We start from the raw sequence: 27,418 nt of genomic DNA on the forward strand, positions 1-27,418 counted from the left end.
AGCACTGGAGCCCAGCCCTGAAAGCAAAGGTCCTTGCCGCTAATTCCAGCCTTTCAACACTATGTCTCCCTGTCTCCACTTCACCTGAATTATTATTATTATTATTATTTTGATGGTAGAGGGTGGATGGTTAGCGGTCAGAAATTATTTCATGCGAAACACTTTGATGGCTTTGCTGCTGAGTGTGTCAGTTTGTAAGGAAGAAAAGAAGGTATCGGTCATAAAAGAGATGAACTTAAGATTCAGGAGCAACGTTCAAGAGAGCTCACTGGGGACCCTGAGCTGTATGTGGGTATTTTGTTCATAGTAAGAGTCAGAGCTGAGTGTCTGCAACCCTCAGAGATCTGCCGTAAACTTCAGTCAGGCCTAGAAGGTTCAGTTTCTGTGACAAATGGTTAGTTAACATTGCTAACTGGTGATAAACGACACAAACAACTGAGCCTTAAATTGCAAAAGGACAAAATATAAGTGAACCCTGCTGAGGCTAGAAGCTCACTCTACCTGTGGGGAAACAGACCCAGTAAGGTGGTTCTCGCTCAGCTGTGCAGCCAGTCTGGGACCAAAGCCTTTGTTCTGCTTGTCCCAATGTGGAGGTCATTATTCTATCTTAGGCTTGGTCTAGGAAAGATAGAGCTGCCCCATAACATGTCACCTACGCCCTCCCGTCTGGTGGTGTTCACTCTCCCCCCTCCCACCTGCAGAGGCCAGTGCCCCCGGCTGCTAGCAGGCCGCTGTGCCTGTCTTCACACAGGCTCTAACCTCACCTTGTGCCCATGAAGTTGTCCCCACCCCCTCCCATCCTATTCTCTTCTGTGGTTGCTCTCAGCAACGAGCGGGAAGTGGTTCTGGTTTTTCAGTACAGTAAATTTCTTTGTCCCAGCATAAAAGCAATACGTGCTTAGTACAAAAAGTTTAGAAAACACAAATACAGTGTGAAACTAAAATCAACCAATATCTTACCTCCTAGAAGGACTGCCACTATTTTCATTTTTAGCGGATATCCTTCTAGGCTTTCTTCTATGCATTTTTCAAATATCATATGGCAACAAATTTTATATTCTGCTTCTTTTCATTTAACATGGTAATGTTAAATTACATCTTCTTGTATTAATAAAATACTTTTTAGTGTAATGTTAAGTAGTCACATAATACACCATTATACTGATAAAACAATTTGATTCTCCCCTTATTATGAGAGACTTTTCTTTCTTTGCCTGTTATAAATAATAATTACAATGCATATTTTTGTGTACACACCTCATTGCAGATGCCTGAATTTTTCTTTTAGATAAATTATTAAAAGTACAATTATCAGGTCTTGATTTGGGATTCTTGATTCATTGTATGAAAGAAAAGAGCAGTTTTTTGTAAGAGTCGGATTTTGGCGTGGGTGATGGAACAGACTGTACGGCACAGAGCAGATACATGATAAACATTTATTGTATAAACGAACAGACTTAATCCTATTAGGAATACTTGCATTTTAAAAGGGGAAATTTGCCAAGAAATGCATGTTAAATTGGTATTCAGCAATATTTACAATATTGAAGAAATCAAAATTATAGTGAATGCAAGACTGTTAAGGAAGGAAGGTTTTCTAGAAAGTATTAATTCAATTTAGCACCATGAAGACCATAGTCTACCATGATCAAAGTCAACACAGCTCTTATGACCCTCCCCAGCTCCTTGGTCAGACAATCAATGTGAGCCTGGCAATGTTCCAGGACCTGGGAAGCAGACGAAACAGACCTGGAAGCTGTCTTCAAGAAGTCTACAAGCTTGTGGGAGGACAGATAAACCAGACGATGCACAAAGTAATCAGGAAGTGCAGAGTGGAGATGTAAACTCAGTGGAAGAAACAACCAGCTCTTTCTTGGGGAGCTTCCTTGGGAAAGGGACTTCAGAACTGGGTCTTGCGTGAGAATACGTAAGAAAAGGACTCCACGCAGATGCACATGCAAAAAGCCATTCTTCCTGATTCCTGGGAATCGCAGGTAGCTAATCTCTCCTTCACCACTCCAGGCAGCACTTTGTCACATTAGCCACTTACACCTTAGTGAGAATGAGTTGTTCTGACTTTTCTGAGAACAGAATTTGATAAAGAAAAAAGAGACAGAGCCTGAGAACTGGAGATATCTGATGCAAGAAGGGGTGAGAGAGAATATCATTAAAAGGCAAAGGGGGGCAGAAAGGAAAAGCAGGGAGCCTGAGGCAGGACCACTGAATCGTACAGTTGAGGAAGAGGGGTTATGCACTATGTGCCCCCAGAGTGTGCAACAAGGCAACCCTAGGTCCCAAACACCAAAAACCTGTAGGGAGACAAGGCCCGGCACCAAATAAAGCCCCACCTACCCCGATCCTCAGAGTCTCAGCCCTCTTCCAAAACTTTTTCAGTGAAGATTAATACCTTCTTTGTCTTGAAGCTCTATTAAAATAAAACAGCTCTTAGGATACAGTCCATAGAAATTTGTGGATGATTTCTATCTACTCTGCCCAGGAAGAGAGCAGTTCAGCTGGTGGCCAGCAGCCTTGTGAGTCCTGGCTCTCCTCCCTCTGTCTGCCCTCACTTTGGACTCTTCCCCTCACACTGACCTCACCACACTCACTTCCTTTCTGCCTCTCAAGCTTATCTCATCTCAAGGCCTGGCTTATTTCTCCACCTGGACTTTTCTTCCCGGAGATCTGCTTGAAGTTGTTCCTGCCTATCCTTCAGCTCCTTGCTCAGAAGTCACCTCCTCAGAGGAGCTGTGCCTGACTATCTCTGGTTTGCCATTATCTAGCTTCATGTTTTCAGAGAGCCTCTCATTTGTTGAAGCTATTTCTGTGCGTACTTGTTTACTACAAGTCACCCCACTAGAATGCAAGCCTCACGAGGTCAGGAACTTGTTCCACTTTGCTCACTGCCATAGCCCTTGAACCTGGAACGGTGCACATCTCAACAGTCGGTGCTCCATAAACACGTACTGGGCGAATTAATAATTCGCTTCGGAGATAGCTATTTTTTTCCGGGTTGTGTCCTAAGTTTCTTGCTCACCTAGTTCCAAAGCATTCGTTAGATCTAATGGCACCAAAAAACACTTTTGATCCAACCTCGTTTTTCAGGCAAGTCTCCCTCAGCCCTTCCAAACTTTTCTTTCCATTTTCCTTTCCGTGGCCGTAACTCCACACCCCATTAACGTGTCGTGAACACGGTTTGTCCCGGCCCCATCGGTCATTCTTTCTCCAATCAGCAGAGTACACAAATGACTTCGTTTTCATTTTTTTTTTCTTTTCAAAAGAGCAAAAAAATGGAATGAAATCTATTCTATTGCAGTTTGAACAATGCGAGCTGTACATTTTCTCCTGCCTACTTTCTTCCCTTATTGTTTCTGTCTGAAGGCTGATCGGGAGAGGAATGAGATGAGTGACAGTTCACCACCTCCCACTACTGCCATCCCATCAGTCACAAAGAAACTGTGGAAAGCTACAGTCAGGGGTGGGGGTGGAAGGTGGGGGTCTGGAACAGACGTCAGGAGTGGGCTTGGATGCCTAGCGAGAGCTGCAGAAACTTACTTTCTGTCATTTAAAATGTACCAAACCTATGCAGGGCCCTTCCCACTGCCTGTCCCTCTAAAAAAATAGCTAACTTGGGTCATACGGATGGGCAGGCCATGCGAAGACAGAGTGGAACAGTGAAAGGAGCACATACTTCCAAAGCAGACAAAATTCCACTCCCTAGCTGCCGCATGTTAAGAAGGTGGGCCCAGCTTATTACTAAACCTCTCTCAGTTCCCACTTCCTCATGGATAAACTGGGCACAAGAGTGTCTACTTGGAAAGACTACATGCCTTTATAGGTGTGAATTATACATATGAAAGCACCTAGAACAATACTAGTATCTAGGTGGTTTCCAGTTTTTGGTGATTATGAATAAAACTACTATATATTTTTGCCTACAGTTGTTTATGTGAACATAACTTTCAATTCACTTGGATAAATATCTAGGGATGGAACTGCTGAGTCATATGGTATACGTATGTTTAACTTTATATGAAACTGTCAAAATGTTTTCTTAAGTGGGCTGTACCATTTTGCATTTTCACCAGCAATGTATAAGATCCCGTTTGCTTTTCATCTTTGCCAGCACTTGGCATTATGATAATTTGGGGGTTTGTTTTTATCTTCTCCATTCTGATACATGTGTGGTGTTATCTCATTATGGTTTTAATTTGTATTTCCCTAATGCCTAATAACGTTGCGCATTTTTTCGTATGGCTCATTCGCCATCCAACTATTTTCTTTGGTGAAGTCTCTGTTGAGTACTTTGCCATCTTTTACTGGGGTTTTGCAGGTATTTTCTTCCACTCTGAAGTTTGTCTTTTTCATTCTCCTAACAGTGTCTATCATGGAGCAAAGGTTTTAAATTTTCACAAAGTTCAATTTTTCAATTTTCATAATGTATCATTCTTTTTGTACTATACCTAAAAACGCTCGCCAAATCTAAAGCCTTACAGAATTTCTCCTATTTTTTTCTAGAAGTTTTGTAGTTTTATGTTTTATATTTAGGTCTATGATCCATTTGAGTTATTTTGTATAAAGCATGAGGTTTGTATCATATCAAGGTTTTAGATAGATAGATAGATAGATAGATGATAGATAGATAGATAGATAGATAGATAGATAGATAGATAGATAGACACTGTTGTTCCAGCACAACTTCTTTTTTCCCAACTGAATTGTCAAAAATCAGCTGACCATATCTGTGTGGGCGGGGCTATTTCTGCCTGCCTATTCTGTTCCAATTACTGTCTATTATGTTCCATTTATATTTGCTTCATTGCTTTCAATAAAATCATATTGCCTTGATCACTGTAGCTTTATATTAAATCTTGAAATCACGTAGTGTGAGTCATTTTAACTTTGCTCTTTTTCCAGTTGTTTTGGATATTCTGGTTCCTTCATCTTGCCATATAAATTTAGGAATCACCTTGATATCTATAAAACATATTGCTAGGATTTGAATTGGAAGTATAACTACTCCATTGATCAAATTAGGAACTAACGTTGTAACAATATTGAGTCTTGAAATCCATGAACATGGTATGTCTCTCCATTTAGTTAGGTCTTCTTTTGTTTCTTTATCTAATGTTTTATAATTTATAGATAGTACCTATATTTTGAAAGATTTATAAATAAATATTTCATTTTTAGGGTGCTATTATAAATAGTACTATTCTTTTAAATTTCAAATTCAATCGTTCATTGCTAGAAATACAACAGACTTTTGTATCTTGTCCTTATATCCTGCAACCTTGCTAAATTCACTTATTAGTTCAAGGAGCTTTTTGGTAAATTCTTTGGGATTTTTCTACAAAGACAATCATATTATTTATAGTGAAAGACAGTTTTACTTATTTCTTTTTAAAATCTGCATGCTTTTTATTTCATTTTAATGCCTTATTAAACTATGATGTTGAATAGGTTGTTGAATCTTAACAGTTAAAGCGAAAAGGCTGATTAAAGATAAACAGAGAAAGAACAGTGGAAAATCTAGAAACAGAAGAGTAGCAGGAAGTAATTTGTCATAAAGGTCTGACATGGTAGTGACTATGAAGAAGTCAGGATACAAGTCAGGGATAGTGCAGATGTGAGTTCTTCAAGATTTGCTAACTGACTGACTATAGAGGTCAAAAGAGAGGAGGAGACAAAGAGATCTTTGAGGGTTAAAATCTTTTGCTTTTTTTTTGGAAGGGGTTGGAGCCACAGATTGGTAACTGAATTTGAGTTGTGTACTGAAGATTCAGATGGGGTAACCTACAGCTGGGCTGACTGGAACTAAAGAATAATATCTAAATATAGAAGTAGACCTTGGTCATGATTCCCTTTTTCAACTTAGTTCTAGGCTCTGAGGCTGTAAATACTAGAGGGCTAGGATTGGCCCTCGCATTGGAACAGTGACATGGTTAACTGGAGGTGCAGAGGAGAAGAAGAAGGTTATGGGTGGGGATAGGATGCATCTTGCCATGCAAGTTCCCAAGCTCCAGCCTCTTGTAAAATTAGCCCTAACACCTACATTGATTGGAAGAAGAGTAAAAGGCCACAATGTTTTCTACGTTTGTCGACTCAGGGAGGGTGTAGAAATTTATTTTTCAGAAGAAGGAACCTATATGAGGTGAAAGAGATGCCCACGGCTACCAGGAAGTAGCAGAGCTTGGCTGCAAACCCATGTCTATCTGATAACAGCTTGCATTTTAGAGGGTATTTGTCATGTGCCCAGCACTATCTTAAATGCATTAATCTACACATTTAATCCTCACAACTTTCCTATGAGGTAGTTTCTATTATTATCCCCAGCACCAGATGGGGCACATAGAGGTTCAGTAACTTTCCCAAGGTTTCACTGATAAAGAGGGGCAGAGGCACTTCTACACTATTTGTACTGCACCACTGCACTGTGCTGGCCAGCGTTTTCCAGCAAACTGCAGAGTATCCCAACCCAACAAGAGTAGAACAAGTTAAGGACAACGCAGTCTTTACTCACAGCAAAGCAATAGCATTAGAGCTCCTCCAGCGAGCACCACTGAACACCTACTCTGCACCCAGCACTAGGTGTTGGGAATGAGCAGATGTAATAGACACAGGCCCTCCCTCGTAGATCTCAGTCTGGAAGTAGAAACAGTCTCGTCCACAATGAGGACACGCACCCCGTCTGTGATATATGGCACACGGATGGCAGATAAAAAGGATGTGGACACACAGAGAAAACAGACATTAGTTTTCCATCCTTCTGTCAAGGAAAGAGAAAGGCAAACAAATGCATTGCAGCTGAAAGCATAATTTACTTTCGATTAAGTGGCTTTTTAAATATAAACCTCTCAGTCAAGCTCATGCCTCAGTCTCCATCACATTGCTGACTTTGCTTTCTAAAGAGAAAGCAAGAAACTCCCCCACAGTAAATGGAATTAAAAAGATGTGGAGCATGGAACTCCTACATCAGGAGCTGCTTTGTTTATTTCACTTGCCTTGAAAACTGCACAGCTCATTACAGTAGAAACTAATCATAGCTCTCATTACAAAATGGATGCCAAACTTGACCTTTGCTTTATCAAGTATATGTAAGATATTTATGTGGGAAAGTACGATCATTCTGTCGTGAGGAGAGGTGTGATCCTGGACAAACTCTGGAAGGGGGCAAAGTGTGTTCTTACCCTTTGGGGGTTTGCTTCCTTCATCCTCCCCATATCCCACCATTAACCCCCTTCCATCTCTCTAAAAGTCTAAAGGCTTTATCTCTTGATTGTACCCTCAAATCCCTCAAAACTGATGTAAGAAAAAAGTTCGAAACTCTTTCATAGTAAGGTGTAAATGACTGGTAATCCTATATAGCCACGCCTCTCAAACTGGGACAACAGAGAACCTCTAGGGGTACCCACTAAAGCCATGGGATCAAAACGACACATATCTAAGACAACAGACTTTCTCAAAGATATAAGAAGGAAACAGTATTTTATATTAAAACAAACACAAATATATGAAATGATTGAATGAATGAGTCACATTACAACGAATTGCTATATAAGAAATGCTGTGCATTAGCAAGCCAATCCTTGCTTAAACCCCAGAGCCTTGGGGCTAGTGTATCCTCTTCTCTCTTTTCTGCCCCAGAGGGTAGGCACAGCAGCTCTCTGCTGAAGGTGGGTAAATGAGACCCTTGAGAATCCCCACAATGGGAAAGCATAGAGTCCAGGACTTACATCCAAGTAGAGATAACACGACGGCCAGAGTCTGGAATTAAATCCATCAAGAGCTTAAGAAATATATTTTAATTTACTAAAATTAAACAAATAAGTAGGGATAATAAGCACCAATGCTATAGACTACATGATATGCATTTACGTAGTAGCAGTGGGGTTTTGCATATTTAATTTTGTTTTCAAATGCTCTACAGAATTGTCTTCCCTCCCGTTTAAAAAGATCTTTGCAAATTTTCTTGCTTTGTGGCAGATGGACGCACCAAGAAGCATTTTTTAAAACAACCTTTATCTTTCATCCAAGATTCTTGATGCATATATCTGTCTAGCAGTCCAGGGAAGCCTACAGACTCCTCAGAAAAAGAGCTTTTGAATACATAACAAAATACACAGGATTCCAGTTAAATTGAAACACAGTTCAAAATACTTTAAATTTGCAGCCTCACAAAACAAGCACTTCTTTATTAATATATTAAATAACAAGCTCTAGAAATGGATAGAATGCCTCATTTTACAAGCAGTGATAAAGGTAAATGGTGAGTACAAATAATTTTTTGAGATCTCTGAAGCAACTGTGATGTGCAGAAAATTCCCTGTAATTTCTACTGGTGGCGAAATCACAGGTAATGCGAATACTTCTGTGGTTTCTAGCCTCCATTCATAATTGAAAGAGGTGCTAAATATCAGTTAAGTTGGTGAAAAATAAAAATATATTTTTTTCACCCTAAATTCATGAACCTCCAAATTATGTGCTCCTGAAATAGAGATCCTAGATTCTTCTGATATAAGACTCTGAGTTATCGATTTCCAGCTATTCTGATTCTTTGGATTCTTAAGACAGAAAAAGCAGAGCAACTGTTACTCAAGTGATACCGAGACTTGGGTAGGCATTTCTCAAGCCCCACCCCCTCAAAGCACCCAAGTTTGTGTAACCCCAACCGCACAACTTTATGTCTCATCTCTATTACCCCTCCTGGTGATTGCGGAAGAACTGTTCTAAATACCTCAGACCCACATGATTTCTCCAAACTTGGCCAACAAAACGTCACCTTCTTTGCCTCCCTCATCTGTCTTTATCTCCTAGTTCCCACTTTTCTAACGATTCTAGCAAAATAACTCACCGTATGCATATGATAGACTCAAGATGGTTGCAATATTCAAGCACAAATCCACAAAGTAGGAGGATCATAAAGTCGGGGAGGTGTGTCTTACGAGGCACAGAGGCGTCCCCCTACCAGCTTCGTACCTGACCCAGAACCCCCTCGCCCACCAGATTCAGTGTTTGAGATACTACTTTTTCTAGGAAATAAAAGCAAAAAGCAACTAGCATTTATTGAACACCGAAATGTGCTGGGACTGGTGCTGCATTTGCATTTTCTCAATATATAAAGAAAAAAATAGTGGGCTATTAATATCTCCATTTATGAAAGAGGAAAGCAGCTTTAAAAAACTAAGTAACCTGCCCAAGGTCACACACAGCTAGCAGGCATTGTTTCTGCACCTCCCAGCTCCTCAGTCCACACAGCCTGACTCCCACCCACGGCACCACTGAAATGACTGCCACAGAGGTCGACAGCAATCTCATGTGGCCGAAGAGTAAGGGCACGTCTCTGTCTCCCAGTGCTGGATGTCCGGAAGCCCTCAGTGCTCCTGGACATTCACGCCCTGCTGGAACCGACTCCACCTTGGCTTCTCCACCCACACTTTCCTGGCGTCCTTCGATATCTCTACCTCTCTTTCCTTCTGTTTCCTTTGCCACTGTAGCTTCTTCTCTGCCACCTACGATGTTTGAGCTCCTCAAGGTCGGGTGTGTGGCCCTTTCTCCAACTGAGGGCTGTCTCTTTTGGCAGATGACCCAGTTCATGGCATCCGTTACCCTGGGTACCCAGAAAACATCCCCCTACTCTGAGCTCCAGGCAGCTAGCTAGGATATCCTATGCATGTTTCCTCATGTGCCCCAAAATGAATCCAAAACCCTCTGTGTCCTCAAATAAACCCCTCTTCGCTCAGCTGCCCAAGTCAGCAACCTGAGTTTCCTCCTTCTCTTTCACTCTCACAGTTAATCAAACACCAAGTCCTATAGATTTTACTTGTTAAAAGTATCTGGAATCTTCCCTGTTTTCCCATCTCCACTGAATGTGATTTCAAAGTACTATCATTTCCCATCAGGATTGCCAAAATAGCCTTCTAGCTCCAATTCTTGTCTCCCTTCAACCCATTTCCTCTGCTTAAATTTCTTGATAATTTTCCATGACTCCATATTAAAACCAAAATCTGTAACATACACTACCTAGTAAGGCTCTGCTTGATCCGTCTCCTACATCCCCCTCCCCAGACACACCTGGAGTCATTTCGCACTCTACTCTTTCTTCCACTTTCCTATACTCTTCCAGTTCTTCAATTGTCCACACTTCTTCCAACCTCCAAGTTTTTGTACATGCTGCTCACTTTACTTAGAATGCTAATTCCTACTCTTTTCATTAAACGACTTCCTCTTCCTCCTTTGGATCTCATTTTAAATGTTGCTTCCCTAGAGAAGTTTTTCTAACCATCTAGACCAGGTCAGCTTCCCCAACATCCCTATTTTACACTTAGGGCATACTTTCCTTTTATTTAGGATTATAATCAAATAATTGACTCACTATTTAACATCTGTTTTCCTTTCTATGATATAAGCTCTGTGACAACAGCAACTACCTGTTACTCAGCCAACCCCACATCTAATACAAGGTTTGGTATATAGTCGAAATCCAGTGCATCTCTACTGAAATAATTAATTAATTATAGGGAAATCTCCTTGTGCCATACTTCTCTAGACTTTATGAGAATGATACAGAGATCAATAGGCTATTTTATATGTTCAAAGAGAATGAATATGAATTTACATTGTCAATTTGAATTTACAACTGACAAATAACTAAACCTTTAAATCAAAGAATCTGAAAGAATCCTATTCTGCTCTGTTGCTACTTTCAACAAAGGTTAAGAATGAAACATTTCATTGTTCTACTTGTCAATGCCTGTCATCAAAATACATGACTAAATCATTTACGTGCCTGGTGGTTTCCAAATGAGTCATTATTCTTTTATCAACAGTGACGAATGGGCCCTTGTAAGAAAGCATTATTATCATTGGTAGTCACGTTCGTGGCTGTCAAAACGCATGTTCTTGTGCAACCATCAAAAGCAGCTGACTGACAAATGAGCATGCCTTCTGCTCTGGATTTTTCAAGAAAGGTTACGAAATGTACATTTCTTTAAAATACAATCCTATACCTCAGACTGGACTAGTAACTTCCAGGTAAGGCACCAGAGAACAGCAGTATGATTTAGAGGGATAAGATAGATGTCCAAATAGAATGAGACAGCAGGTGATGTGATGATCCAACCACATGAAAACAGGTCAAACCAAACTCAATTCCGCCAGCCTGACACAGCCACTGAGGCCCCTTGTTCGTGCTTTCAGTCATTCCTGTTGTGTCAACCTTTAAATCGGGAATTTTGTCACATGGAATATGCATCTTCCGTGGTCAAATGCAAGGCACATGTTTTGGCTAGCTACTCTTTTCTGAGCAGTTTACAACTGTGAATAATGTCTAAAATACTGTATTCAGAAGCAAACAATTTAAAACAATACATTTGGGCTGCTAATCTGCTGTTAACATCTCTGGTTTGTAAAGAAACTGCAAGAATCAAGAGTGGCATGCAATGCTATGCCTACGTGATGCTTGATTTCAGTTCTCACCACTCCATTATCGCCTTAAACTCAAAAAGAGCCTGATGGATGCTCCACAAAACAACACTAGGAATTATATTTAATGCTTCTGTCATAGAACCAATCATTGACCTAAAATAAGTTCAGCCATGTATTCACTAAGTGGATAATCCTGCTTTCAAAAAGAAAGGAGAAACACAACTTTGAGTTCTCAGAAGCTATATCCCTTCTCTAGATAACTCTTTACTGAAGCTTTGATTTAAGATTTAGGATTCCTTTGACTGACAAAGCTAAACGTCCCATGCCCCCACACTGATGTCATTCATTTCTAATATTAGCAGCAGAGCAGCTCAGGTTCACCTGGGAAAGAGGAGCTTTTATTTTGAGTTAAACAGGAGCAGATACTAAAAATGAACACGGTGAGACTTCCTTCTGGTATATCTGACACAGATAAAATAGGCAAACCAGTGCAACAAGACTAGTATTTTGAATCAAATGGGAAAGGAATTCAATCTAATTGGAAATTTGATGTGCTTACCGAATTTTTATGTAGCCTCAATTGTGCAATTGCTGAGGAATTAAGAAATAAAATGAAAATATATAAAGTTGTTTTGCACAACGTCACACTGGATCATAAAATGGTTATGAAAATTCCATATGGATGAGATAAAGAAGGTTCCAGGGCATCTGTTATAGCCCAGCATGAGGTGTAAACTTGGCCATTATTTGGTGGTATAGCCGCACAAACAAGCTTTTGGATGATATATGTTATACTCATTAGATCAAATGCATCTAGTTTTGTGATACTTATAATCCAACAGAGCTTAAATGGATCAGAGTAGCTGGACAATTGCCATATCTCCAGTTAGAATTGCACAGACATAAACACAGGCAGGAGGAAGCAGATGCACCATTTGGAACTGCAGAAATTGTGTTGGAATTACATGCCCTGATTGGGGGGAACTAGATCCTCATACTGTCTCCATATGCAAAATGAGTGGCATCGTGAGTGCTTTCTGAGGTAGGAGTCTTAAGAAGAGACTCAGCCCCGGACAGAGTAAGGGCGATGGACTTAGATATGGCTCATATACAGAAAAGCTTCTCACTTCAGCACGCAGTCCTATTGTAGGACCAGCTAACCAATACTGAATGGTTACTAACTCCTGAATATGGTAACTATTCCTTCTAGAGGGTGAAGATATTTAGAGAAAGTGTTAAAGGAAATAAAACCACCAAGGCTAAATGTGGGACCTTTCACCACCATATCAAAATTTTTCTGTAACTAAACTTGTCTTATAGTGAAAAATCTTCTAAGGCTTTCATTCCAAAAAGCTGGCCTGGGTGTTTAATCAGCAGTGATGAGAAAATGGGCCATGTTTAGTACTTGCTACTTTACGGTTTGTTTTTGCGATTCTCAAGTTTCTCAAGTTTGGTCTTTCAAAGCCATAGCAGAGTGATCATTATCTTCCCAAGTCACTGTCATAGGAAAATAGGACAGGTGTCCCCCCAACCTGGGGTGTGGAGATGTTGCTCAGTAAGTACCCAGTGACATAACCAGGCTCTAGCTGAGTTTATGAGAAAAATGTCTTGCTCTACATCATTTCCTGCAATAAGTCCCTTCTCTCTGTTGTTTTCAGAATTACTAAAAGATATTAAAATAACCTGAAAACCCTTACCTGGATCTTTTCTCCCATGACACCCACATAGTTATATGAATGCAAGCCTGGAATAGCGCCCCCTTCTGTGTACACTCAAAGAACTCCATGGAGGATGTACTGTAATGACATGGTTGCTTTTCTGTGACCCTCAGAAAACTGAGAGGGTAGAGCATTGTGCCTTGTTCCTCTCTGTATCTCTATGACCTGGACATTGCCTGGAATGTAGTCACCTCTCCATAGATCTTTACTGATCCATCAATGTTCAATATCTCCGCCTGAAAGACTGTTATTCACATTTACATATACTTGCTTTTATTGTTTTGGTGTGTGTGTGTGTGTGTGTGTGTGTGTGTGTGTGTTTATTCTCCTTACTATATGGGTTTTACTCTAGAGTCCTATTTTTTAAAATCAGTAGACTTTTAGACTAAAAGAAAAATCTTGTTGCATATTTTATAGTTTTCGGAGAAACTACTAAGTGAACAATTTTGATGCAAATTATTTTCATGAAAAATGTCCAATTATTTTTCTCTTATTGAGTAAAATAGTTCAAAATGTTTTTCACATATATCTTTATTCAAAAGTTGCTTTTCAGGTGTACATGTCTAATTCATATGGGAAAATTTAACATTATGTCTGTGAGGGGGTCAGCGGAGGCAGAAAGCACAAAAAATACTTATGCCTTGCATCTGTTTGCCATGCATACATTATCATGTCCCGGCCCCACAACAGTGATGCTGGATAAATGGCACCAGTATTAATATCTCATCCTACTAATGAAATTGAACCTCAGAGGAAGGAAGTGACTTCTCCAAGGTTGTGACAATAGGGTAGAAACCTGGGTTTTCCAACTCTTTGCAATGTGATGCACTTTGGAGTATGCTTTGAAATTAAATGTGTTGCTTTGATGGCATTTTATAAACAAGAATAACAAACAGGGGAAAGAAATCAATGCAAAAACCAGAGCACTGATTACTGACTCTAAAGAAGCCAAACTGTGGAAGGGAGGACCTGGAGGAGCTGAGCCGTGCTGCGGGTAGAAAAGTTTGTGTGTGCTGTTCTGTTTGGGAAGGGGGAGGAAAATTGTGTTCTCACAAGAGCATCTGGTCAGAAAGGAAGGGATGCAATTTTCTACCATGTTTCAATTATTTAAGCTTTACCTCCTCATGCTGGACCCCTATGAAATTCTGTGAGGCCTCCTTTCTCTGAGAGTTCGATCTCTTCTTTGACGGTAATTATGCAGATGACAGGAAGATGGGTTAGGTCTGGGTCTCCAAGGACAAATATCTTACAATGAAGACTGGAGTGCCTAATTTTCTCTCTATTTAAAGAGTGAAAATATATTTCCTTTCCCTGATAAACGTTTAGAGCAGAAAAGCAAAGGTGTTGATGAGGAAAAGAAAAATCATAAAAAAATCTATTACCTTCTTGTAGCAATTTTATGCAGCATTTTATAAAAATAATATAATTTAGTTTAAATAGCCCAAAGGACTTTGTATTTGTTCTTTTAATAATTCCCATTCACTGGTAATAATACCCTGTTTTAGAAGTCAATTCATCTGTTACTAAATTAACGAATATTTATTAAGGGTCCGCTGTGTGTCAGGCTCTGCTGTTGAATAATGAATGAGTAATGAATGACTGGTTGGTAATGAATAAGATACAGATCTTTCCCTCAAGGAGCTTACTACATTTTAGAAAGAGAAAGACAATTTGTAAACAAATTAATAAGAACCATCATTCAGAGCTGAACAGCTGCAATTGGTGGGGATGTCTGTTCTCGTGCTGAGTCTGAGCACATTCTGAGCTGCCTAGTGCCCAATGGAGATGAGAGGAAGACTCCCGAAGACCATAGCCTGTGTCTGGGGTTCTGCCTCTACTACGGCTCCAGTCAAGCACAATGTCAGCAAAAGTGAGATATAATATTCATGGTTAAATGTACATAGTTTCACTTTAAGAAACAATGACCACATGTTGCTTTATTTTTATTCCAGGAATCTTGGAAAATCAGGACTCAGAGTTTCTTGCTTGGGTCTTGGTAAGTACTTGGGGGATCATGTGTGGTGGGCTGGGAAGTGTAAAATTGGGGGTACCAGGGAGCGATTGGGGTGCAGATCAGGACCTAGTCTTAGGTGAGAACAGACTTCCTAACCAGCATGGCCTCGCTTCTCCTTCTGAGCCTTTCCTGCCCAACACAGCCCTCTGCCTCTCGGGTCCAAGGAGCCACTGTGTTCATGAGCCCATCAAAGAGAAAGAAATCTGATATTAAAACACACCCTAGGGGAGGAGACTCATGTGTTACTCCCATTTAGCAAGTGCGAAGGACCCCATGGAATGCATTATTATGCTCACCTCGCCTGCAGCATCATCTGGACTTTTTCTCTTCTTATTTTCCCTTTGCCTAATTTATTCACTTATTTTTCTATATTTTTGTGTATTTTAGGTACTTTCATAATCTACCTTAAATATGTTGGGGACAAAGTGGTCATATAGATGGATATAGATGTCGATGTAGATGCAGATGTAGATGCAGATATAGAAGATATGGATATAGATGATAGAGATGGAGATAAAGATAGAGATAGAGACAGAGATAGAGATAGATCTAAGTATAGATATAGATATAAATATAAATATAGATGTAGATGTAGATATAGATATGAAAGTTGGGAGGAGGTTTTCTTGACCCCTGTTGAATGGAGACGTGGAGACCAGGGAAGGGGTGATAGTAAGTGAATAAAAGATAGTGACAACTAATTCTGTCTCTTTTCATTGTATTTCAAAGACATTAAGCTTATTGATGCCTAAATTTTTCTGATTCTTCCTAATGATCTGATTTTGGAGGTGAGAGCAGTTGTTGTTCACCATAAGTCTAAGGGAATTTGCCATTTGCTTAATTTATGGGTCTATCTTGTTACTATTTACTTCTATTTTAAAGGAAATTAACTATCGGGATAGTCTAACCTTAGTTTTATGAGAATGTACTTTATGGTAAATAATTATTCAGTATCCAGTGTTGAAAGAAACTACTATAAATATAAATTAAGAAATGTAATGATTTAAGAGAATATAAATTAGAAAATATAGTAAAAAAAAATCATTGACCAATTATCTCATAGAGTCACTACCTATGGCAGAAAATGATTTAGTGAAAAGTACATAGACAATTTAACCAAAGACCCCTAAGACTATAAAAATCGAGGTGTCCATGAAGTGCCACAAGTAAATGAGCCTCCAGAGGTCAGACAGGAATTTTTTCAAACTGGGTGTAAGTTATAGGTATTCTAGTGAACTTTAAAACAGACTTGATTCAAATGTAGCATGTCTGATTTGAGCTTCAAGCTTTTCTGAGAGCCTGAAAAGACACTGCATGGAAAATAGGAGAAAACAAGGTTTATAGGCTGACTGGCTTTATTCAAAACAAGTGCTGAAGATTGACATCATGAATAAACATCCTTTAAGAATTTTTCTGAGCTCCCTCTGTAAGCCAGAGGAGACAAAAAATTCAGAGAAAGGAATAATGCCTCTGCCTTTGACAAAATGTCAGGCCCTGCAGACCCCAGTTGTCCAATGTAGGGGGAGCTGGGTTTATTGCTGTAGGCTTGGGATGTCAGCAAAGTCATAGCGCATGTTCAACAGAGGCTTTGAAAATTAAGTATTAAATGTTCCAAGCAATCACATGACTATAGATGTCTTTTATTGAAATACTCTAAATTTCATAGTTAAAGCTAACAACTCTGACTTTCTTCTCTACCAGAGGATGGGCTGGGAATTTCTTGCCCTGCCGAACTTCCTTTTGATAAACTAAGAATATGTGTAAGTGGGAGCAGATAGATGGAGTATCTTGAGAATGTACTGAAGATACATGTGAAGAAATACAGCTCTGCCAACAAGAGAAATGCGGAGAAAATTAAGTGGGCAAACTCCCCCGTGGGTTGGTGTGGCTGGCCTGGTTTCCGAATACACTGACCACTGCCGTTAAGACCCAAAGTCAAAGTAACTGACGGGAAAGGAGTAAATTCATCAGAGTGATGAAAATCAACCCAGTCTAGTGGGTAGTGGGATTATCTTCTGAGAGAGGAAGAGTAAAATTTATGTATCCATTTGTTCATTCATTCTCAGCAAACGTTTCGGAAGCCAGGCATCGTGCTGGTTCTGGGGGTTACCGAGATCAAAGCAGGAAGGACCCTGCTTGCTCTCAAATTGCTCCCAGAGTAGTAGGAGTCAAGCATGTAAATACAGACAATGTACCTGACAGTGCCACAGTGGATGAATCAAGCACAAAAGTTCTCCTGGAGCTTTTGGGATGGCTTCCCAGGGAAGGTGCTGCAGGAGCTGAGACCTGAGGAGAGTCATCAAGTGGAGAAGAAGGTGGAAAAAGAGGGTGAAGAAGTCAAAGTAGAGGGAGCAACATGAGCAACGGCCGGGAGGCCGAACCCCGGAGCAGGAGGTGATCGGGGAAGCACTAGGCAATGTATAGAATATTGCCAATGCAAGGTGTTCGGAAATCATAAGAAATTAGTCTGGAAGGAAAGCTAGGCCCGATCAGGAAAGCCCTTGTTTGCCTTGCTAAGGCATTTAGCCCTTGTCCGCTAGGTCTCTCTCTGGTGTTGCTGCAATTCCTAAGGACCCAGAGTGTCAAGCTACACCCCGGGGATGAGGGACAGACAGGGCTGCCCCGCTCTCCGCCCTTCTCCTTCCACTGCCACAGCTGCCATCCAGGTAACTCCACTTTTTCTAAATGTAAATGTAGATTAAAAAAAAAAAATTGAACATAAATTTAAATACAAAATGTTTAAATATCAATGTAAACATGTTTAATGTGATAAATAATAAATGACTATTTTTAGAGCAGTTTTAGCTTCACAGCAAAACTGAGCAGAAAGTGCAGGAAGTTCCCCGCCCCCCCCCCCCACACACACACAGGCGCACACAGCTTCCCCCACTGCCGCCATCCATCGCGCACCAGAGTGGGGCACTGCTTACCGTCCTGCGAGACACATTACTGTCATCCAAAATATCGTCACCCTAAACTAGAGTTTCGATTAGAGATATGCATAACTCTTGGTGTTGTACCTTCCATGGGGTTAGACAAATGCGTAATGACACATATCCACCATTATACTACTTACTATACGGAGTACTGTCACTGCCCTTCAAAGCCTCAGTGTGTCTCCTGTTCGTCTCGCCCTTAACCCTTGACTAACACCGATCCTTCCACTGTCTCCAAAGTTTTGCCTTTTCCGGAATGCCGTGCAGTTGGAATCAGAATATGTGGCTTTTTTCAGATTGGCTTCTTTCACTTAGTAAGATGCATTTAAGTGTTCTCCAAATTTTTTCATGGCTTAATAGCTCATTTCTTTTTAGAGTTTCACATTACATTTTGAAGGAAAAACAAAGGGCAGCCTTCTGCCAAAGAAAAGTTTAAAATGCTCTAGCTTGTGAAAAGCCATTTAAAAACTTGGATCAGGAGTAGGACGTGGTCAGATGTATTAGAATTGTTTTCTGGCAGTGACGCCGAGGCTAGATTACAGGAGGGAAGGGTGGAGACTGGAGACAGGGAGATAAATTAGGAGTCAGATGTCAAGATGGTGGTATTAAAGATGGGCAGAAAGGAGGTGATATTTAGGAGAAACAATAAACAGGACTTAGTTACCTTGGGTTGCAGAAGAAGAAGTCGCCCTGGGCAGAGGAGAATGCCCGAGTTCCTGGATCGGGCAGGTGGGTGGGTGAGCTGAAATCTCAGGAGAAAATGCAGGAGGGAGCTGTAAGAGGAAGGAGGGTTCGCAGAGGCCGGAGCATTGTTGGGGAGTGGTCATCAGAGCCTGTGAACTTTCGGCTTCAGATACCCAGAGGGCTTGGGGAGCGCTGGAGAAAGCTCTGGGCTGGAAATAAAGATGCAGGAACTTCTAGCAATGGTGAACCCAGGATTGTCATTGAGATCACCTGCAAATACCGAGGACTGAGATATTTGCACAGGTTTAGGACACCCACCTGATGGAGTTTGCCAGATTGCATGCTCCTTGAGAACAGAGATCACCTCTGTTCTTTCTATACCTCTGCTGTAGCTTTAGAAGATCACAGTATCTGCTAAGTAGTAGGTGCTCAAAAATATTTATTGAATGAATGAATGAATAGATGGACCAATTGCTAAGGAATGACAAAAAGCACACTAGGTAATAGTGGAGATCCGGCAGACGTCAGATTTCATGAATTCCTGGGGTCAAGCCAGCCCAGTTCTTTGGTTTTCTTCAGCAGCATTTCAATGCAGAACCAGAGAAGGCCTTGTGGAGGTGGGAGGTGGGGAGAGGAGACAAAAGCCCAGCATGGAGGATTGTCCCTAAAGCGGGTGGGGCCGGGGGGGGCCACTGCGTACACCGTACACCCGTACACTGTGTCTCAGGTGTCTCAGAGTCCAGGCCGGGTTGGCTCAGGGCCTTCTCCGTGGGGCCCTCACTCCTGCAGCGAGGAGGAGGCACCGGCCGCCTTCTGAGTTGCTCAGCAGAGTCTCACAGGAGGAGCAGGAGGTCTGTCTGGTTCATGGCATGAGAGGTGACACACCACAGTAGGCAGCTGCTCCTCCAGGTGCTTGACAGGGGCTGACTCTACCCTGCACCATTCTCTCTGGGACATGTGTGCTTCCCTCCAGATGAGATGTGTGCAAGAAAAAAAGGCAAGCTATGGTTAATTTTATGTGTCAATGTATGGGACGCAGTGTGCCTGAATATTTGGTCAAACATTGTCCTGGGTGTGTCCTGAGGGTGTTTTCGGATGAGATTAACATTTAAATTGGTGGACTGTGTAAAGAACTTTGCCCTCCCTAACCCAATGTGGGTGGGTGGCCCTCATTCAATCAGCTGAATGTCTGAAAAGTACTAAAAAGGCTGACTTTTCTTCAGAAAAGAGGAAACTCCTCCTGTTTGACTGCTGTGAGCTGGGGCATCAGGGTTTTCCAACCTTCTGACTCGAACTGAAGTATATCACCTTTTCTCCAGCCTCAGCCTGCTTGCTGGCTTTCGGACTAGAACTTACACTATCAGCTCTTCTGGTTCTCGGGTATTCAGACTTGGACTTAATCTATATATAGGTTCTCTTGGGTCTCCAGCTTATAGACAGCAGATTTTAGGACTTCTCGGCTCCATAATCATGTGAGCCAATTTCTTATTATATATATATGTGTCTGTGTATATATATATATGATTTATTATATATATATGATTTATATATATGATTTATTTTATATATATGTTATATATATGATTTATTTTATATATGCACATACATATTTATATATAGTCTTTCCATATATAAATATATATTTTATAACATATTATATAGAAATGTATAAATATAAAATAAATAATTTATATATAAAGAGATAAATAGTAAGAAATTTTATAAGAAATTATAAGGTCCTGTTTCTCTGGAGGACCCTGACTAACAAAATGCACATTGCTAGCATTTTTGAAAACATCACACAGGTACATGTAACGTCGACAGTCAGGAATTTCTAGGAAGTGACACAGAGTGTACGCAGGTAGGGAGAGCTCAGATGAGGAGATATGTGGTCACATGCTCATTTTTCAGCTGGGCACATATTGATCCTCGGTAAAATACCATCATCCCAGAAGGAGTTCTCCTGGGCTGTTGGCTGGCCAGGAAGGGCATTTTATGCAGTGCTATCAGACAGAGTTTGGTCTGGACCTAAGCAGTGAAGAAGAGACAGAACGCTTCAAGCCTTTGGGGTCCTGCTTTACACAAACCTCCAGGCTGCGATTCCTAGGTAGTGCAAACTGACTGTATGAATATTACGTGCTGTGTTCTTTCTGGAAGCCCTCGCACACTTCATCTTGAAAGAATGACTTCATAAAGTAAAATATGTAACACTTTGAAGAACCTGCACGGAGTCTCTCAAGAAGTGTTTCTTCTCAACTCTGGCTGCACATCAGAATTATCTGTGGTGTTTTTAAAATGCAGATAACCGGTCTCCACCCAGACCTTTTGAATAAAGAGTTCCCAAGGCAGCCCCGGGTGCAGGTATTTTGAAAAGGCTGCACTGATGTTTCTGAGGCGGTGGCAGAGTTGGAACCTGTTGACCTCGCCAGATGGAAGGAGATAGAAATGTGTGAACTGGTGAGCCAGGTGCCAGCACCACGATTTTTATCTACAAGGTGGCTGCTGCCCTGAGTACTAGACCCTAGAGCTTGCCTGAGTCATCCCCACCTAAAATGCAGCCTCCCAGAGGAAAGTCTCCAGAGCCCAAGGCTAGTTTCTGGGTTCTCTGGAGTGGAAGTTCTGGGAAGTTTTCTGGCGCAGGCAGATTGAGCTCAATTCCCTTCTATGCAGCTCCTGCCACCTGGGCCATCTTGCCTTATGCCCTTCCCTAACCAAAGGAACCTTCTAGAGCAAAAGCAGTGAATCGTAAGAAAAAACTGTGTGGGTTTCTTTCTAATGTGTTGCATATGTACAGAATGTACTCCTGGCTCGTCTCCCTCTGCCTCAGAGACATTTTCGCTGCACTAAATATTTTGACACTACGAGAACATGACATTAAATATTTAACATGGATGGTATTATTTTTGTGACACCCTTCATGGTTGTCATTCTTATTACTGAAGCTAATGCAAACTAGCCACCTCACTTATTATTATAACAACATAACAACAGTAGTATTTATAAAGTGACTCCAAGACTCTTGAGAAACAATTTTAAAAGTACAATTTCTTCCCTCAGAGAGTTTACTGCATAACGCAAGTAAACTATCTTAAGACAAAAATACTCACAGAGTTTAAATGGTGCATGAATATTAAAGATATAACAAGAGAATTTTAGGCTTGCCACTTTTCCTGGAAAGTCTACCCTGAATAAATGCCATGGTGAATACACGTTAAAAATAAACAGGCATTCGCATTTTTACAAAATTGTTTGAAACTATTTCATTTCCTACTGTCATGGATAAATATCTTTCTTAAGAATTGCTGACAACTTGGCTGCCCTCTGAATTACCAGCAACTGTAATGAATGAATGAATGAATGAATGGAAAAGCCCATGTCCCTTTGCTGTCCCTCATAGAGTATATTAGACACAGACGAGTGAGAGAATGGCAGCCTGATGTTCCATTCATGGTCAGAGTTGGGGCTCAGGGAAAAACTCGAGAAGAGAAAGCAGAAGAGTCCTTGACAACCCCATGCGCGCGCGCGCACACACACACACACACACACACACACACCTCACATTGCCCTTGGTGAAGCTGTAAAGGGACAAATGGATCTCATTTGCTAACCTGGATTTCAAAAAGGAGGCAAATGGTTGCAAAGCTGTAGAATAGCAGAGGAGAGAATGTCCACCAAGAGCCAGATGTGAGCAACTTGCTGGAACTGATAATAATTTTTAAACATGGTCTAACAGTTATGAGAAGGAGAATAAGTCCCTGCAGTCACCACCCCCCTTATGGATGAGAAAAACAGAAGCAGGAAGAAGGGAAATGTCCAAGGCCAGCAGTAGAGATAGCAGAGCCCGCATCCCCAGGCCCTGGCCCCATCAGCCTCCGGCTGCCAAGTGCTCACAGCCACTGCCATCATCCATGTCTCTTTCTGTCCTCAGCCTCCTCCTCGAGACGTGAGTGGCTGCACCAGGCCTGTAAGACCCCTTTTAGCTCTTGCCGTCGTGATGTGCACAGTGATCAAATTCAGCATGACTCAAGGGTGTCAGCTGGGTGAAAATGCCTTTACTTCAGAACTAGAAAATGTTAGAGTACAAATGACTCCCAGTGTCACTCTCCAGAGAGTGGCAGCCAGTGACCCACTGAAGCTCCACAGTCAGAATGGAGGCTGGAACCTGTGTCCCATGGCCCATGATCGGGTGTGCTTTCCTTGTAGGATTTCAAACTAAGAATGCAACTAAGTGCAAATCTTTTGTTTGTGTGTGGGTGCCTGAATGAAACTCCTAACTCTCGACTTGCCCTCCTGCGCGTACTGCCTTAGAGGCCTCATGAAGTCCTACTGTGGCTCCTGAACTCAAAGAAGCAGCCTGACTGAAGCACACCTTGTGTACTTGCAAGTTTATTCATATTGTTTACCCAGAGTTTGCTCGGAACACTCTATATGGATAAAGATTACATATATAAGATTCTTTTTGTAAACTCTATGCAGCATAAAAACTCAAATGTTAAGTTTTATAATTTCAATCAACAACGCAACTGAGCTCCTTTAAGTGCAAGGCTAACCACAAGGGAATCAGTTGGGGTGCTGTCCTCTTGTAAAATGGGGGCTTCACCTCAGGCTGAGAGAGTTCAGGGCTTCAGGAAGCTACCTCTGGGAGGGTGGCATATGTGTCTGAGGAGTGACCTGCTGTGGGTCAGCACACTGAGGGGAAATGTGGAGATTCATATGTATGCCATAGAGGTCTTAATTGGATGGAGTTTTAAAAAATCTGTTCTTTTTAGATCTGTGGAGTGTGGATCAATCAAAAGCGATCTTGAGTAAGTGAACAGAAAACCGAGCTCAAAGCAAAACATCAGCTTACGCAAAAACAGAAATTTCTAAGCTCACATAGGAGAGTTTCTAGGCTCATGCCTGGACTGTGGACGCGTATTGCTTGATCCAGGGATCAGACTGTGAGCTCTGCACACTGGAGGTGGCTTCCGTTCTCAGGCTGCCCTCAGGCTGACACGATGGCTACAGTGGCTCCGGGCCTCGTATCCCATTGGCACTGACTGGCTTATGTACCCATCCCGAACCAATTCACTGAAGCATTTCAGTCCATCAAGAGCTGCCCCTGAAGCTGGAGAAGGATTTAAATCCACTCCAACTGCAGAATACAGATTCCCAAAAGAAAGTTAAAATGCTCTTACCTGACAAACCGAGTTCCTCTGCTCTGAGTTAAGATGATATCCCTTGATCCTAAAAGCCCTCCCCCTCTATTTTAGCTTATCTGAGCCTTTCCTATTGCATTGATAGACAGGGTTGAAAAATAAAAATTTCCAGTCTTTTCTATAACATGAAGCAGGCTCAGTTTAGTGGATAAGCTCATGTTTATCTCCTGCTACTTTACTTTGCCTGACAAAATTTTCCTCTGCAGGGTAAATATGTAGCTTTGTCTTTATAATATAATCTCTACCATATGTTTTTCCCATAATCTTGAAGGATCAGTGAGACCTGAGGCTCATTTACAAGTAAAAGCTAATACCTGAATGATGAACATGCACAAGGGAGGACCTCCAAGAGAGGAAAGTGGACAATATTGTCAGTGCGCTTTTTATATCTGACAGATAATTAAAATGAGAGGAGGAAGAGGCTACCCAACATGCAGTTATAGAGAATGGGTGATGAGGTGATGAGCAGAGCTAAATCAAAGCTGACAGTTTAACCATGGGGATTTCTTTAGGGTGAAGAGAAGGAAACGGGAAGATGGAATGTCCTGGCTTGGCTTTGCTTGTGGTGAACTTGAAACAAGCTTTCTGCATAGTGTCTACCTCCCCTCCTGAATGGCACCTCCATCTTCTGCTCTACGCTGCCCTTACTTTTGGTCCTTACTGAGCAGAAACTACAGCCCAACTTGGCCCAGCTGCTTTCAGCAGTGATATCCATAACTGCTGGCTGAAAAGTGGAGGAAATCTGGTTCTGAGACATGTTTCTGGAAGGGACCCTCTGTCTGACTTTGTTACCTGATGCACTGTTCCCAGGGTCAAGGTTGAGGAGCAGAGCAGCCCTCTTCCCCTTGAGCACCTTCCTGGAAGGGCTCGTTGTCTGCCCTGGCCCTGCTGGTCAACTTGCTGCCTTAGATACCACCTGTGTTTTAGTTTTTGCGCTCTTAAACTGCAACCGATCCAATCATCCCTATAAAGCATAGAATCCAGCACTCCTCTCATTCATGCATGTGTTCGTGGATCACACCAAGGTGTGCCAGAGGCTGTGCTGGGGAAACGGGAGAAAAGATGAACCCGTGCACCTGTGCCTGCCCTCACAGCCCACATGTGTGACCTGTTTCCCAGGCTGGATGATGTCCTTGAACTCTATGCCCCCAAAGGACACCCTGCATTTGTTTGTTGTTGGTAACTTGTTTAGTCTGATTTATTTCCTGCTGGATTATCAGATTACATGCTTAGACCAGAGAAGGTGCTTAATATATGCTTATTTATGAAATGAATGAATAAGTTACAGTGTGACCAGTGCTCTGAGAGAAATAGGAACTGCTATGGGAACAGAAATGAGGATGGCGTAAGCTAAAGTTAGGGAGGTCATGGAAGGCTTCCTGGAGGAAGGGATATTTGGGCTGGGTATGAAAGGATGACTAGGGTATGAAGGCGCCAAGTCAAAGAGTAGACAAGTAAAAAAAACAGTTTAACAATGATGTGACAGAGGGAGAGAGAGAGAGGAAAGTAAAAGACACAGAAATGGCACAGGAAGCGCCCTCCTCTTCAAGGGAGTGGAGGAAGCTTCTGGAGGAAAAAGGGGTTTGAAGGATACATAGGAACCTGTGAGGTCAATGACAGAAAGAAAGCCACAGGTATTTCTTTTTGTCAAATTTCCTACAAACTCCTCACTCAAATCCAGGCTCGACTTATCTTTCACTTCTCTCTTCCTGTCACTGTGGAAGAGGGTCCGTCCTCCTATCCAAGATTAATTTCTGCATGATTATCTGGGTCCCAAGTCCAGGTAGAAGCTTCCTAGGGCCTGTACTGTAATCGTCTTCTCCACTGGACTGGGAGCTCCATAATCATCATTTACCATTTTGACCCCACCATCTGACATGGTTCTGGGGGATGATGGGATCTCAAGAAATGTTTTCTAAATGAATTGATAAACAAATTCCAAAAAGAAAAGCAAGGAAGTCTAAATTGGCATGGTCTAGAGAAGGAACTATATGAGGAAAAAAAAAAAAAAAACAATGAGAGAAGACTTTGGAAATATTACAAAGAATATTAGAGGCCATGCCATGAAGCTTGAAATTTATTGATTTTGTGATTGGGAGTCTGAAATTTTTAACTCCAGGAGTCATTTGGCCGAATGCATTTAAGGAAGCTCATTCCGGTCACGGTGGTCACCAGTGCAGACAGAAAATTGGAGAAGACTGGAAATGGAGGCGAAGAGGCAGGCTGCATGTGACTCAAATATTCTCATTTTACAGAAGATTAAATATAGCAATCAATTAATTGTCCACTGTGAGCCTAGTTCCTCATACTGTGAACATATATAAAGAGTCATACAGAATACTTATAGGAGCTGTGAGGTAAATGAGGTTTGACCAAATTAGCAAAACACAAGTAAAGGAAATTCAAAAGGAAATGCCTTAGAAGAATACATAAAATATCAGAACAAAAGACCTAATATAGGTATCATTGTAGGAAATTACAAAGTTTTAGAGACTGGGTAAGAAAATTGTTGGTTCCTAGCTATGTTCTTTAAGAAAAAGAACAAAGAAAAAGAAAATAAAGAAATGGGCAAATACAAATCAGACAAATATGAAAAAAGGAAGTGAAGCAGGGATGCAAAATTAATATTAATAAACAAAGTAGAATCAGGGAAAGAAAAGAGACAGTAATGAGAAGTGATAATTGACGGAGTGAGGTGCTAAGAAGGAGCAGGAAATGGGACCCAGATAATCATGCAGAAATTAATCTTGGATAGGAGAAGGGACGCTCTTCCACAGTGACAGGAAGAGAAAAGTGAAAGATAAGTGTTGTCTTAGTTTATGTTCCCTTAACTCCGGCGCCAGAGTTGAGTGCCCACCCACTTGAGGGTGAGGGAGGTGGAGTGTCTGCATACTAGAGGGAGTCCTCAGGCAGCTGGACGCCTCGGTGAAGTGGGCGGGACATCGATTGTGTGTGCTATGGGGAATTTGATAGATTTGGTAGCAGGAAGTGGAGTAGGTTACAGTTTGTTTGTTTTTTATGGTCTTTGTGAAGCAAGGGGCATGCTTATCTGCTGATGATGAAAGAAGAGGAGGCAGGATCTGAGGTTGAGAAAAGTAGGGCAGGTTCGAAATCCCAACAATATTGAAAAATGATTAAAAAACAAAGGGCTGGTGGGCTCTGTGAACAGTTACTGTAGACCAAACATGGACCTTAGCAGTTCGTGATTTTCTCCAGCACAGCTTAGCTTCTTGGTTATAGGTGATGAACAGCCAGATAGTCAGATTCATCCAGGGGTGGATTTTTGCTGGGCAGGTGCAATGACGAAAGAGTAAAGCAATGGAGTTGAGAAAAGGGCCAGAAAATATTCTAAAAGGTAAATCATGTTATCCAGTCATCCTAACTTTTCCAGTTAAGGGAGGAATTGAAGACAGACAAGATACTCTGGGGAAGGTAAAGAGGGGA

The 27,418-nt window shown here is 41.4% G+C and overlaps 1 protein-coding gene across 4 annotated transcripts in view; it reads left to right on the plus strand.

Moving 5' to 3' along the window:
- Positions 1 to 27,418, plus strand: part of KCNAB1 (potassium voltage-gated channel subfamily A member regulatory beta subunit 1) — a 300,767-nt gene that overhangs the window by 192,324 nt on the left and 81,025 nt on the right. For all 4 annotated transcript variants that reach the window (XM_016138700.2, XM_036220020.1, XM_016138701.2 and 1 more), the window contains exon 2: positions 15,095 to 15,138. In XM_016138700.2, coding sequence (XP_015994186.1) covers positions 15,095 to 15,138 — 44 coding nt within the window. The remainder of the gene's footprint in view (positions 1 to 15,094; positions 15,139 to 27,418) is intronic.

This window comes from Rousettus aegyptiacus, unplaced genomic scaffold (assembly GCF_014176215.1).
Source record: "Rousettus aegyptiacus isolate mRouAeg1 unplaced genomic scaffold, mRouAeg1.p scaffold_m13_p_4, whole genome shotgun sequence".
Lineage (NCBI taxonomy): Eukaryota > Metazoa > Chordata > Mammalia > Chiroptera > Pteropodidae > Rousettus > Rousettus aegyptiacus.